This window comes from Erithacus rubecula (assembly GCF_903797595.1).
Source record: "Erithacus rubecula genome assembly, chromosome: 1".
Lineage (NCBI taxonomy): Eukaryota > Metazoa > Chordata > Aves > Passeriformes > Muscicapidae > Erithacus > Erithacus rubecula.
In genome coordinates, this window is record NC_136658.1 from 18,951,341 (window position 1) to 18,966,396 (window position 15,056).

Sequence of the window (15,056 nt, forward strand, 5' to 3'; positions counted from 1 at the left end):
GCTCTGTGTGCCTGGTACTTCACATTCGCAGGCATTTAACACTGGTGACTACCAAAGAGGAGGTATGTAGTTTGAGTGTCTAAAACTTCTTTCATGTTTTTATTTTTAAAAGCAGCATGTTTCAATTTGTAGTGCTTTTATTTTTATTTTTTTTTTAATGGCTTGAGAAAGGAAAGAGTTTGGCTTTGAAAGTGAGTAAGGAAAAAGCAGATGCCTTTTCTTTCCCTGTGTTCCTTCAAGATTTTACCTCTAGGTGGCAGCAAAGATTTTTCTTTTGTATTTCATTAAGTGCTGGAAAAACTAACATGCATTTTTATGGGAAGTTGGAGTTTTAGCATTCATATTGTTAGTAGGAAAGGAAGCAGAAAAAAGATTTTTCCCTTTACCCCCCAAACCAAAAAGCATTTTGCTTTGATTGCTAAAGGTGCTGTGTTAAGGAAGGAATTGATGTTGGAGGGGGTAATTTTGTTACTACTATGTGCCTTTCCATAAGTACTGAATTGGAAGAATTTGCCTCTGACTGTGTGTTATAGCCTGGTGGATGAGGCACAGTACTGAGAATAAAATGTTTGAATAGACTATTACTGGCAATGCTACTGCTGATGTAATTATAGAGATGATAAAAAATGTGTCTGTTTCCCAACTATAAAAGGAATTTCATTAGCCATCATTTGCTAAGTACATTGAAGTGAATAGATAAAAAGATTTTTGTAAAGTCTTGCATATTAAAGTGAGATTGTATCTCTAAGAGTTGTATTTGGTTGTTTGGTTTGAAGTCTTTTTGCAAAGTGTTCCAGTTCAGAGATCCCTTGGGTTCCAAAGTGGTTGGAGTATTGTCTGGAGTTGATTGCCCAGCCATGTTCAGGAAGGTATTCATAGGCCCAGATTTTTACAGGTTTTGTGCATCTGACTCTGGTATTCAGGCTGTAAGGTTTTACAGCATCAGTGAGGATATTGGTGTTGAAATATCTCTATGGTCTGGCCTACAGTTTGCACCAGAGTCTAGCTCTTTAAAACCACTATTGACAATATGGCCTTCTGAGCCATCAGATTTAATTTCAAGCATTTTTTCCTGTGATTCAAAATTATGTATTTTGCAGTTCTGAATGACAGTATTGAACACCTAGAGCTGTGTAGTAACTGATGGACTTGTCAAGGTTTGATCTGCTTACAGAATTTGTATTGTTCTCTTGCTTGTGTCATGTTTGATTGTAGCCACAATAACAGAATTGCTCTAAATCCTGGCATGGGCTCAAACTTGTTGTATTATGGGGGTTTTTCTTTTCTCTGAACTTGCACTTCAGTGATTGTGATTCTGATGAAGGCAAGGATTTAACAGACTGCCCATCTAGTTGTCTTCCTCCTCATACTGCACTTAAAAATTGGTTTATTTTTCATAATTCATTATATAAATTCTAGAGAGGAAAGAAGAAATAATTTAAATTTAAGGAAAACACTTACTGACACTTATCTTTTTGAATTCAATTATATATGTAGCTAGATCAAGGACTAAAATTTATTTATTTTCTAGAACTTGTACTTGATAAATTACGAATCTCAGATAAGAGCTGTAAACAGAATTTGGGTCAACTGACTGGATCAGTGCTTAAGATACAGATACAGAGGGAATGATGCTATGTGGGATCTGCCTGGAAAGCACTTGGAAGTAACCATATATAAAATTTCTGCATTGGTTTAGTTGTATGTGTACTGAAAATCTAGAGCAATACTCCTAGGTCCTTCCCTACTGCTTAGTGTAGAGGCATGTAAGCAGATACAATAGCCATGGCAGGCTTGTATCTCAGGATGTTTGGTTTGGTTTTCAGAATGACTGAAAATCCCTTATATGTAGATTTTGGTAGGCCTTTTCAATTTGATTTTTAACTATGAATGGCAAGTCTGTGTGCATATCATGAATTATTTAAATTCTCTTCAAATGTATGTATCCTTTTTACCAGTTTATTTTCTCCTTCAAGATGAATGGTTTTAGTCTCCCTCATCCTCTCTTGAACTCTCATTTGTGTTCTGAATTTGCTGGCTTTGTGTTTATCATTGCTGTTTAGCTATGTCTATTGAGTTCCCATCTGTAGGCCACTTTTTATATCTGCTGTCTTTCTAAGTCAGAGAAGAGAAAAAAGGACATGTTTGTTCTTCAGAGAACAAGCTGAGCTGCCTTTCACGCTCTGGAGATCCCTTGTGAATTCCCATTAATGCTCTTGAAACACCCCCAGAAACAAAATGTTGCCCAGGAGTGACCTGTCTGAGTAGTTACACAGTTTTCCTTCACTTCATGTGTCTAAGTAAGCATTGGCAAATAACTACTGCAACAACAACAACCCCAAAAACATTAAACTGGCCACTGTTAAATTTCGTTATGTGGTATTTCTGTCTCTAAGGATAATAGTACCATATTGGTTCAAGGCATGAGGCTTGGAAAATACCAGTGCTTAATTAGAGAAATGAACAGTTAAAGCTAATTTTCAAGGCAAGCAATGATCTACGAATCAAGAAGGCTGCATTTTAACTTCACTTTTAATTTAACTTTTGAAGCAGACATCAATTGCCTGTAATAGAAATTGGCAGGAGAAAATGTGTTAGAGTGAGAGGTATGCACAAGGGACTGCGTTTGTTGTCTCTTGGCAAAACTTCAGGGATGGGGACAAACACTGGCACAGGTGACAACTGGGAAATCTTCAGACATTAATGTGAAAATGGCTCTTCTAATTTCAAGAAGACAGTGGAGAAAGCATGCTCTGAAATATCAGGATGCATATTTCATACACACCTTTTTTTGTCCCATGGGGACAGAGGTGGCTTTTTTATATGGGCCAGCTTTTAACACAATGCAGTGCTTGCTTTAGGGAATGCACTAAGGCAAGCGTGTGTGGGAGTGTCAAGGAGAGGAAATATTTTTGTTTCTGTGTTGTTGAAGTAGTTCTCCTGCTTTTGGTCTTAATCTTTTCCTTTTCTTTCTGAAAGTATGGTGTGCTTTGTTTCCTGTTTGAACTTTATTCATTTAAATGGAGGGAGCACGTAGTATTTATTCTGTAAGTTTTTTCTTACTTGTTTTTCTACCTCATTGTAGTGCCTGATCTAGGAGAAATAACTTCAGGTAAGGTTCTTTCTCACTACTTTAATTTTTTGTTGAAGAAAATTGTGTAACAGAGTATCATTTTCAGCTTTAGTGCAAGTGTCCAGGGGATGGTGCTGATGATCTTTACTCAGAAGTCCATGTCTCTATGTGCACAAGTGTGCCTCTTGCCAGGCTTAAGTTTGTTCCTAGATGATTGAATGCAGTCAGAATGAAAGCCAGGTCTGCAAGTGAGAACGAGTTAAGATTAAGTGATAAACTTGAATATTCCCTTTAGTCTCCAAGCCAGACAGCTTTGGCTGAAATTTCTGGTTTGGCATCCTCAACTGCAAGAGCATTCAGATACTTCCTTTTCTTTACTTTTCTTTCATTAGGTCCTGGCATTTGTTTTCTAGGAATCCAAAGTGAGAAGTTTCAGTTGCTCTGAGTTCCCTTCTGTGCAGCACACCTGTGTGTGTGACTATACTGAGGTGTGTGAGCAGGAGCTGTGAAATGCTTGCTCTCACTAACTCACTCAGGGTGAAGCTTAAGCCAGGCTGGTGTCTGGCTTACCTCACTGCATTGTCACACCACTATAAAAAGCTCAGCAGAGGGAAAATGCAATAATCTAGAGTCGTAGTACTTGAGCTATTAAGCAGGAGAGCAATTTGGTTTGTTTAATCTGAAGAAAACAAAACTGAGGAGGGATGTGATAATTGTTTTCTAATACTGGAGTACAGTCAGCAAGATGCTTAATGGCAGCCCTGTTCCAGATGGCTGGGTATTTGTGAAGTTGTCATTGAAGAAGTTTTTTAGAACTGTATGAACCAGGTTTTTATATGGGGATTTTTAAGTCAAGTTGTAGTGAGAAAATAGGCTCCAAAATCTATTGAGATCCCTTCTAAGCTCTGGTTTATGAGTCTTCTACTCTTCTGCTGCTATTTGCTTTATTACAACCCTCTTGATTTCAATAATATGGCATATTTGACAGAAAAATCTGTATTAATATTAGAAATTGTTTCCATATATGTGGCACAATTTGCACTAATGTACTTCAATGTGTCACTGTGATCTTATTTCCTGAATGCAGGGTTTAAATCTACTTCTGGTGGTGGAGAAAAGAAGAATAGTTGGAGGCAGAAGTTGTATTTACAGCTTCTAAAATTCTGTTATGTGCATTCCTTTCCTTAGGACATGTCTTCACTGGCAAGCGTGATGATATTATTTTGAACTTTGGATAACTTAAACACTTATTTCTAGTAGATAATTGACAAGATGCAGGGAAGGTAAGGTTATGTTGTGGGTAACTCCCATGGGACAAAGTTACCTGGAGCTGGTTGATCAGCATTGTCACGCAGCTGGAATGAACAACTGTTTGTTGTTAATCTTCTGTTTGTCTCTTGGAAGTCCAGGGGGTCTCAGGCACCTTGATAGGGCACCTGGGGGTCCCTAGGAACAGAACTGTGTGGCCTTTTTGTACTACTACACACTCTGCAATAGTAATTGTGTCCTGCACAGGGGAGTGCTGGCACTTGGGTGTTTCTGCAGGTGCTTGGATGCTGGTGCAGGGAATACAGCCTGGGTGAGACCTGCAGTCCAATTGGTTTAAAGCTGCTCTGCCATTTGTTGAGTGAAGGCACTGGAGGATCATTCTATACAGATTGGGGGCACATAGGGATATCTGTGTTTGGGTATTTTTAAGGCAGTTTTTAAAGGTGTTTGAAATTGCACTTGCACACACCTTTTAATGTGAAAATGTCTTATGTCTTCATTATCAATATTGTCTATTCAAAATCTTTGAGTACATTTTCCCCATATCAGCAAATTTTTATGCTGAAAAGGTTTACAGAGGTTCTGCATGGAGAAGGAAAATGACCCTCTTACCATCATGGATTTTTTCTGTCTCTAAGTAGGCTGCTTTTCTCTTGGAAGGCCACATTAAAAGCTGTGTTAATCAGAGTCCTATTTTCAATATATATATATATTTTCCTAATATATGTAAAATGGTAATTAAAATAAAATACTTTCTACCTTTTATCTAAGTAAGATTTATGTTTTTTCAGGACAAAACATGACCTATAGTGGTTTGAGTATGAGACAATCAAGGATAAGAAAATGTAGGTACTAATCATATTCGAAGCTGCCTTGCTCAAATTTTGCACAAGTCAGTTAACTTCTCTTCCAAGAGAGATACAGAATAATTTTAATAGGACTGATGGATGTTTGCTGTATATTTGAAATGCTTTGTGATTTATTTGCATGCTAGATTGTATCTCTTCAGACAAAGGTGATGGGACCAGGGCTTTGGCAGTGATTGCACTATAGAATTCTCCTTTTTCATTTTTGCTTGTCCATTCAGTTGTGCTGGTGTAGCTCTTTTATAAAGCTGTGCTATGAAATGAATCCTGTTTTGTTGAGGTTGTTTGTTTGTTTGGGTTTTTTTTTACTTGTTTGTTTTTGTTTTGTTTTGTTTTTTTTTCTTGTTTTTTTTTTTTTTTTTCTTCTAATGAGGATTTGTGGCATATGGCTTGTTGTTTGTGGTTTTGCTTTTGTTTTTTTAAATCCAGGTTAATTTCTTGACTTGTCTCACAGTGCTGCCTTCCAGAAAGTGGTGACAGCACAACTGAAAGGGCAGTGTTTTGTAATCGGGGTTGTGGTAGGGGCAAAAAAGGGTAGGGAGCTTCTTTGGCTCATCCCTGTTTAAAGTCCCTGTGGTGCCAGACCACTGCATGGCAAATGAAGATACTTTGATTAAAAGAGGTCTTTCTACTCAAAAGGTGTTTCTCAAAAATACTTTGCTGTGTGGTCAGAAGGGAATCATATTCAGTTGGCAGCTCTGCTGTTTGAGGCTTTCTGAGTGCCCACAGGTGGGTCGTTGGATAATGTGCTAGCTACAGCACAGAGAGAATTCAGCTTCATCTTGGGGCCACTGGCTGCAGATCTGTGCAAACGCTTCATGCTGCTTAAATTTTTATGACTTATCTTTTTTTTGAGAATTTCTGACTTAAAGTACTCCGTGTTAATTTTAAAACATTTTTATAGACCCACTTGTGCTGTATTTGAAACATAAGATCTTTTTCTCTTCTGTTTCTTGGTAACATAATGTTTTGGTAGTCTTTCCTTAAGCCTGGAGATTAGGCAGTTGTCAGTTTTTGTTTTGCCTGTCTCAATATCTGTTTCCTAGGGACAAAGTCATCCTGCAGATGGTTACACCATTTCCATCATCTAACCCTGCAGCAGCCATTGAATCTTATTCAGAAAATAGAGCTGTACAATTCTGTTTCTGATTATTTTTTCCCTAGTGTGGGGAGCACGCCTTCCTAATCCCTGCATGAAATGCTTACATACAGATCTTTTTCTTATTACAGCCTTACATTCTGTCCCCAGATACTGTATTGGTTATGGTGTTTTGGATCAGGAAGATTAGCAGTCTGCTCCTGTAATTTTTGCCAATTCTATTTCTTAATTAGTGGCTTGCAAGAGGTCTTTAAATAACTTGAAATAACTACCTCACAGTTGATGGATGGGCACTTTGGTCTCAGATTACCATTTTCACTTTGTATTCTCTTCTTTTTGCTTTTCCTCCTTTTCCCTCCCTCCCTTCCCTCATCCGTCCTCCCTTTGTAATGACAAAAATTACAAGTATTCCTTCTAAGAAATTTAATCACTAAAAGAATGGCTTAAAAATGCTGAGCACCAGTGTTGGTGCTAACCTCACCTCTCCACTTCATCATTCACTGAAATAAACCCAAAAAGATGAAGGAAAACGGGCTGGAAACTGCTGTCATTTTTTAATCAGTTAATTCTCCTTTTCTTTTGCTGGGAACTAAAAATAAAGGGGAAAGGGTAGATTTTTAGACCTTAAAGATGCTTGCCAACAGTTTTGGAAAAGAGAAGGATTGATGTTATGATCTGCTGAAAACTGCTTTTACGCTCTCTTTCACAGTTTAATCCCTCTGATATATGCTTCTTACTATGTACCTTATTTCCCCATAACATTTGAATGAACCATTACATACCTGTCAGACTTTAGACTTTTGAGCAGCTGCTGAAAGCAAAATGTCTCAGCCTCCAAATTAACAGCAATACTTACCACTTACAGACTAGTTGAAATTGCTACAAAAGCTGTCTTACTTGTCAAATTTTAATATGATTGTGCTTGATGTTTTTGTTCAGAGTGCTTGAATCAATATTCAGATAACTTATTTAAATTTCTTGTTGCTCTGCTGTTTTCTTATTGTCTGCCAAGGAAGCAGGTGGCTATTCCCACTGAGCAAAATGGAAATACTTCAAAATATGGAGCGGTGATCTGAACAACTCAAGATTAATTTGTAAATCGATAATTTGATTCCTTAAACTATGCTTTCTATTTGTTATTTCATGATAAAATTATGGCTAACTTCTTTCTGATTAAACAATTACGTTTCAGCTCTCAGCAAATACATCCAGGTGTTTATTTTCTCTGCTTTGAAATTGATCTAGGGAATTCAAACAGAACAAACCTGTTTCATTGTGCAAACCTTATTTTCAGGCAAAAATAATTATTAGATTTATTTTTTTATCTGTTGGAATGACTGACAAAAATTTTGCTATGAAGGCAGTTAAATCTACACAGAGGTTGTTCCTTCAGCAGGGGAATGTAAGCATCCCTTAATCAAGGTGTGTTTGCAGGAAATGTAGCAATTTCATTTCCAGGCAATGCTGGTGTTTCTTACTTAGGAGTTAATGGTCATGAGTGGCTACTTCCTTTGTCTTTTGTTAATTAGACAGTTACTGATAAATCATTATGAATTTAAGACAGGGACAGAAGTACTGTGTTGCTAAATGATTATACTTACAAATGGTGTGAACTTTCATCTACGTTTTGTATTCCAATCTTAGCTTTAAAGACTGAACTTCCTTATTCATAATAGCTTGGTAATTGTCCAAAGAACTGTGTGTGCTTATTGCTATGCCCTTATTTGTACTTTTCATTTATAAGATATTCTAACAGATGGCCAAGTGGTTAATGATCAACACATTTCTCTGTATTTTTCAAGGTAGGTCTGATTTTTTTTTTTCTTACAAAGTTTTTAGGTCTAACTGAAGAAAATTTTAGTGCCTCTGGAGGGCAATTGTTAGTCCTTTAATTTTTGGAGAATTTGATGTCTGTTAGTATGCTGTCAAGTGGCTGCTTCACACACAGTTATTCAGTACCATGCTTGTAATGTGTTCCTCCAGAGATCTTAGGTATAGATCAGCAGGATATGCAGTATCCCAAAAACCAAAATTGCAGAAAGTGTATTTTGAAGGTACTGATTTTTTGGCTCTTAAATAAGCCATGCAGTTAAGAATGTCCAGCCTAAATGCAATTAGGGAACTTGTTTCTATAATTAACATGCTCTAAAAATTTTATGATTTTTCTTTGCCTGAGTTCTGGCTGATGTTTTCATCAGTAACTTTTGCTGAACTTGGTTGAGTCAAAGTTTGCTTTGCAGAATAAGACTGTGTATTCCTTCTGACCCAGGTCTTAGTCAGAGCTCACTTGTGCAGCCATGGAGATAGAGTGAGACAAAACTAGGAAAGAGGACCTTTTATGCAGCCTATTAACCTCAGATTATATAAGATGGGGTTGTGCAGATCCACGCACAATTTCTCTTTTTGAAATTACCATTGTTCAACTGTAATACATATGTTATTATTTATTTCTATCACATATCTTATATAATTTAGTATTTTTTTCTTCCCATGGTTTACTGGAGAAAAGTGTTTATGGGCAGTGGACTTTGCTTTTCAGCAGAAACTGTTCTAAAAGCAGTTATTATCTACAGTTATAAACATTTAGTTTCCTGTCAATCAAAAGGACTTAAAATGATAGAACTCCCCTTGTTCTATGAGATCATGGGCCAAAGTTCTTTGCTGAATCTGTTGCTAAGTTATACTGCAGAAATATTTTTTTTTTCTCTGGGGAATATAGGCAGAATAAAGATAAGGTTTAGTGAATAGGGACTTTTTGCTTACTTGCAAACTTCTTTGCTGATAAGGAGGTTGCAGTTTTTAATTTTTTAAAAAATAATACATACCACCACCACCCCCCTGGGAGCATCAAATTTTTGGGCATTTAACTTTTTACAATAAGAATAGTTGTTACAATTTAGATTTGGAGTGTACAACTTTTGTGATAAAGAGAAGTTTGAAAGTGCATTCCAGATCTTCTGGACTGATTCATGCTGTATGTGAAACTGCTCCACCACTAGCAATATTTTATGGGAAGTTGACTGCTTGGCATGTGTGTAAAGGACAGAATTGACTACATTTCTGTCCTTTTGATAGGGACAAATACTATAATTGTCACTGAAATACCTTAACCTGCTTTGTCCATTCTGTTTGGTATCCCATTTATCCCAGATCCAGAGGCCTGCATGTTTGGAGACTTGGTCTAGTATTGCTTCTTAATGCTTCTGTCAAGCTCTCTGTCTATGGAGTGGAAAACACTGTTATGCCATAGTTTGGTAAACTTGTTTCTTCTTCAGTGTACTTGTGTGATGTGTACTGTTTGCCAATTTGATAGTTAGGAGCTTAGATGAAATGTTGCATGTAAATCTGTTCTCCTGAATTATTGTTTGATGTTGCTGTTTATTGTTTTACAGCATACCTAAATGATTGTAGTTTTTCCACTGTATTGGGAAAAAAAACTTGTTTGGGGGGAATTACTTTGTGATACAAGCTTCTGAACTTGGTTCACTTACAAGCAAAGTTTGCAGGAAGATTTGAAAAAGAGTTTTAACCCAACACTGTTATACAATACATAATATTTTGTGTGTGATGTGGTGATAATTACCTGAAACGAGAGGGCTAGAAGGAATTGGGAAATAGCAGGGAAGATGATGAATCAAGTCTTATCTGAAGTTAGCAGGCAGTATTATGACTTAATTCAAATTCTACAATACATGCAGAAAAAATACAAACCACACATAACAAACAAAAAATATTCAGCAAGCAATGATGAAAATAATCAATTATTTACTGATTTTTTTTGGTAATGTTAAAATATTTTACCAAGGCAAGTTGCAGTCAAAAGTAATGTGAGTTATTTTGAAAATGGCAATACATAAAGATGCATTTATACAAGTGCAAGACTAAATATTTTACATAACTGTATTTCAATGAGAAGATATACAGTAAGTGCACACTTGATAACACTAAGCAGGCAAAACTTAACGTTAGTTCCATATGCTGTTGTATAGTTCATGCACAGATCTTTCCCAAAGTAAAGAGGCTGTTCCAAATAATTCTCGCTGGGATGAAAAACAGGATGGGTTGCTGGTAAGGGTGTCAGCACGGATGGGGGTCAGTTATAGACATTACTTACTGTAATTTGTGACTGCCGTGGAAGAGGAGTGGCTGATGGTGTGATAGTAATACTGCTGGTGATTTTGTTGGTGGGCTTAGTAGGTAGGCCATTAGCTAGTGCTGGAGTTCTGCTGTCTTGCACTGCATTGCAGGGGCTGACGGGCTTGGAATTGGTGAGAGCTTGGACATAAGGACTTCCTAAATGAATGTGGATTTTGTTATCCTCAGTAGTTATTACACTTGATCCTGTACTGTTAGATCTCTGAAACTGCCATGATGACTGCCTGTCTGGGGATACTCTAAAAACAGCATGCTTGGCTCCCATTTCCAAAGGCTCCGAGGAGAGTGTTTGCTCCTGAGAACTTGAGCCAGGTAAAGCCAGAGGGGACATTGTTCTTTCAGGAGTTAAGGAACCACACGATTCAGGAGTTTGAGATCTTGCAAAAGTAGTCATAGTAATAGGAGAAATTACATGCTCTGGAGTCGTGTAACCTTCTCCTGGTTTTGATTTTACAGGTGTTAAGGAGGCGTTTTGAATTATGGTTATTCTTTGCTTTGGAGTGCCACAGTTGGGTATGACTGCTGTGCTTGTGTAGGAGTGAGGGCTTTCAGTGGTAGGACTGGTTATTTCAAGGGTTGCTGTATTCTGTCCGTGGTCTGGAGTTACTTTTATGTGAAGGGGTTGGCCAGGTGTGTGGCTTAGGACTAGATCTCCAGTCTGTGCACAGTTTCCATTTTGCTTTGTGTGTATCTTTCCATTTTGAGGATGGCTGTCTTTCGACCTCATCCAAGGAATCCATAATTTTTTGTTTGCAGCATTTGCTGTGGATGAGTTACTTTTGAAAGACACAGTTTGTTCCTCCTCATTATCACTGTCTTCATAGAGCTGCCCATTTATGACTGTTCTCTCTAAAGGCATGAGGGTTTTGTAATCGGGTGGTTCATTGTCTGCTGGATCTGTTTGGATTTCTTTAGAAAAAACTTGCACATCTGGAATTTTCTTTCCATTAAGACCAGGCTTGATGTTCTTGCTGAAGGATCTGTACCTCTCCAGTTCTTTTGTGAGGCTCTCCATTTCTCTTGCTAACTCTCTGTTTTTGTTTTCTTGCTGGAGGAGTTTCTTCTGTAAGACTGTGTGATCACCTCGCAGGTGACAGATTAGGTCTTCTGTGGCCACGTATTCGTGAACTTTCTCTTTCAGTGCATCTACTTCTCTGGAAAGGTGACTTGATTTAGCTTCCTCTTCTTTGAGTTTCTTAAAAAGGTGCTCCTGATTGCAGTCTGCCTTTTCTGTTAATTTATATTTCGCTAATTCCATTTTCACAGCCTCCAACTCCTCTGAGAGGAGCTTGGCTCTGTCCCGTTCACTGACATATTTTCGTTCCAGAGATTCAAATTCATCTTCAGTTTTCATAAGATCATCTTCTACAGACTTCATTTCATTGAGCTTCTGTTTAAGCCTCTCAACTTCTTGAGTAAGCTCTTTGATTATGTTGTTTTCCTGCTGCAAGGAGGTGCTAGATTTAGTACTCTCCTTACGCTTATTTTTAAGAAACTCTTTTTCAACATCTTCCAGAGACTGAAGTCTTTTACTTAGAATATTCACTTTGGAAACAAGATTGCTTCCTTTCTCCTCTTCTGCTTTGAGTTTATTTTTCAGTTCATCTCTTTCTTTTGTAACACTGGACATTTTTTCCTCTGCATCAGATTTCGATTTCAGTGCCTTTTTACTTTCCTCCATCAGCTTTTCTGTAACCGACATCACTTTATTTTGTTCCACCTGAAGCTGGGAAGTTGCAGCTTGCAGCTTTTCTTCTGTTTGCTTTATTTTTTCACCCATAGTTTTTCTTTCATCCACAAGCATCACTGTTAAACTCTTCAGCTTTGTTAAATCTTCTTTAAGCGTTAACTCCGTTTTTTCTAACTTGCTTTCAATTGCTTCAAGCTCACCAACTCTAGCTTTTAAACCATCCAGCTCATGGGACAACTGCTTTGTTAACATTTTTTCTCTTTCTAGGTTGCATTTCAGGGAGTAACATTCCTGTTTACTCTTGTTGAAAGCATCTTCTAGTTTCTCCAGCTCCATAATTCTTTTATTCAGTTTATCAACTTCGCCTTTAAGGTTCTTGCTCTGTGATGCTTCTTTTTCTAACTTCCTGTTAAGTTCTCTGCACTGATCTTCCATTTTTATGAGCTCTTCATCTTTTCCTTCCATCTCCAGCAGTCGTTTCCTTAGTTCTTCTACTTCAGTCATAAGTGCAGTGTTCCCACACTCTCCCTTATTTATCTTGTCCCTTAGGTCTTGCAGTTCTTCTTCTGCTTTTCGTAAAGATTTGTTGGTCTCTTCCAGCTCATCGATTTGCCGGCTGAGAGTTGTTAATTTTAGCCGGAGCTGGCGATTCTGACTGTCTTCATTGGTTAGTTTGGCCATCATTGCTTCTTGGTCTTGGGAAATCTTACTGTTCTGGGCCTGAATTTCAGCCTCCAGCCTGCTGGATCTCTGTTTCTCTTCTTGAATTTTTGCTTCGGCAAAAGTCAGCTTTTCGTGTGCTTGTTCTGTAGAAGTGGTTAATTCTTGAATTTTTTTACTTTGTTGATTCAGTTGCTCAGTGAGTCTTTGCTGTTCATCGACCACCATTAAAGCAAAGGATTTCAGTTTAGTCAATTCTTCTTTCAGTTTAGCTATTTTCTTGTTGTTTTCCTTTTCTTTTTTTGCCTGATATACTGTCTCTTGTTCAAGAAGCTTTTTCAATCTGTGGGAGGAAATAATATTGTATTTTGTAACCATTTTAGTGGGCTTTTAAAAACACAGTTGAAATATTACAACTTTTCTGCCAGATGCCCATGTACATCCACTTGTAACTACAGGCAGACCTGCCCTTGCAGCATCATTTGGAAGTGCCCACTGGCACGTCCTATTCAAATGTTCTTTTATAATGAACACTTCAGTATGATCATTTAGATGTAGCAATTTCAGTTATTGTGCATCTTTAATTATATTTTCAACTTCTGACAGCATCAATCCAACAAAACTATGTTGTTATTCTGCACTGGAGCTACACTTCTCTCAGCTGTTGGCTGAGGCTAGGTATGTACCTGCAAACTTTTTTTTTTTTTTGTGTGAATGTGCCTTTTTTTTTTTTTAAGGAATTTGATTATTATAATGCTTGAGAAATTAGGTCAGTGCAGCCCTCAAGGGCAGATATAATTTACAGAACCATAAACATCCTAGTTTTGTCATTTATAAACCATCCTGATATTTTACAATCAAACCTTAAGGACATTTGAGTATGTGAAGGAAATGTAGGCACAAAGGGCAGTTAGTCAGGCTGCCTAATGTGCATCCCTAAGCAGCACACCAGAGCAAAATTAGGGAAGTCTGTCCTTAGTGAAAATGCAGGCCTTGTGACTTCATATGAAACACACACACACACATACACACAAATGCAGTCAGCTAAACAGGTATTCAGTTCTGCCTTTTGAACTTAACAAAGCCCAAATGTCCTAAGGTGTGTTAGGCCTGGATTTGCAGGCATGCCTCAGTGCAGCCCTGCTTTTACATGATTCTTGAAGGTTTTCATGATGATTTTCCAAAATTAGTTTTACAAGTTTATGTTAATACTCAGTCTTTATTGGGATGCAACATACTTAATTAGCAAGAGACTTGGGATAAAGCTGTGCATTAATTTATGTAAGATCCTAAGAAACCTCCAAATACCTTAACTTCTTAGGTTCTTTTGTAGACTTTTCTTTGTCAAAATATGCTTTTGGAGTTCGTCTAAGGTATGATGAGGTTTGGCCAGCACATATGCCTCTTTTCAATTACATTTTTCCTATAGCCAAGATAAATGTATTCTGGTATTAAACAAAAATCTGAAAAGCGTAGGATGAAGTAATAAAGAATTAGAATTTGTGTGTTGTTAATAAGAATGATACAGACTCAGTTGTGTAGATCATGTGAAGGAAATGACTTGGTTATCCAGACTGTACTTGTACAAAATGATGTTTAAGCAGCCATTAAACCTTTTTGGTTTTCCCCTCTGAAATACAATGACAGCTGTCTATAAGTTGCTGTTGAAACATAGTATTCCTGTTCCACATTTGTCTGTGGTCACTTTTGTGATGTCTGTGTCCAAGTGATGAGTCTTTACAGCTTTTCACTGACATGTTCCTGTTGCAGCCTCCCTTTTAGATCAGGAAGAACTTAGATAAGGGCCTCCTTTGCACAGTTTTTAATTAGCTGTTGTCTGACTGAAGGCACATATTCCTGGGCAATGGCTGCCTCAGCAGCATCCCCTTTGGAAACAATGTGCTTTTCCTGCACAAAGAGAGGAAGTCCTTGCCGTTGTACAATTGTCCACCAGACTTGTCTGATTTAATGGTGATGTTGTATAGAAACACATGACAATAAAATTTCTTATAACATTTTTATAGTCCCTACTCTTTCTGTTTTAATGCCTAAGTTGCACTATGTTGAATGTAATTAAATGCTTTGTATGAAAAATTAAAAGAATGGGAAACAGCCATAAACACCAATTACTTGAAGCAGTCACAAATTCTGTACAACAGTCAATTAACAAAATGGGGGAAGCAGATATGAAAATGTAGAAATGGAGAGGGAGAGATTTGTGAAATGAGTTTGAAGGAATGCTGC

General features: G+C 37.5%; 2 protein-coding genes across 4 annotated transcripts in view; one reads left to right on the forward strand and one right to left on the reverse strand.

Moving 5' to 3' along the window:
* CMSS1 (cms1 ribosomal small subunit homolog) overlaps positions 1 to 15,056 on the forward strand; it is a 218,045-nt gene that overhangs the window by 8,052 nt on the left and 194,937 nt on the right. The gene's annotated exons all lie outside the window — the stretch shown is intronic.
* The window catches only part of FILIP1L (filamin A interacting protein 1 like), a 183,902-nt gene that overhangs the window by 4,770 nt on the left and 164,076 nt on the right, over positions 1 to 15,056 (reverse strand). For all 3 annotated transcript variants that reach the window (XM_079309418.1, XM_079309419.1, XM_079309420.1), the window contains one exon: positions 10,422 to 13,155. In XM_079309418.1, coding sequence (XP_079165544.1) covers positions 10,422 to 13,155 — 2,734 coding nt within the window. The remainder of the gene's footprint in view (positions 1 to 10,421; positions 13,156 to 15,056) is intronic.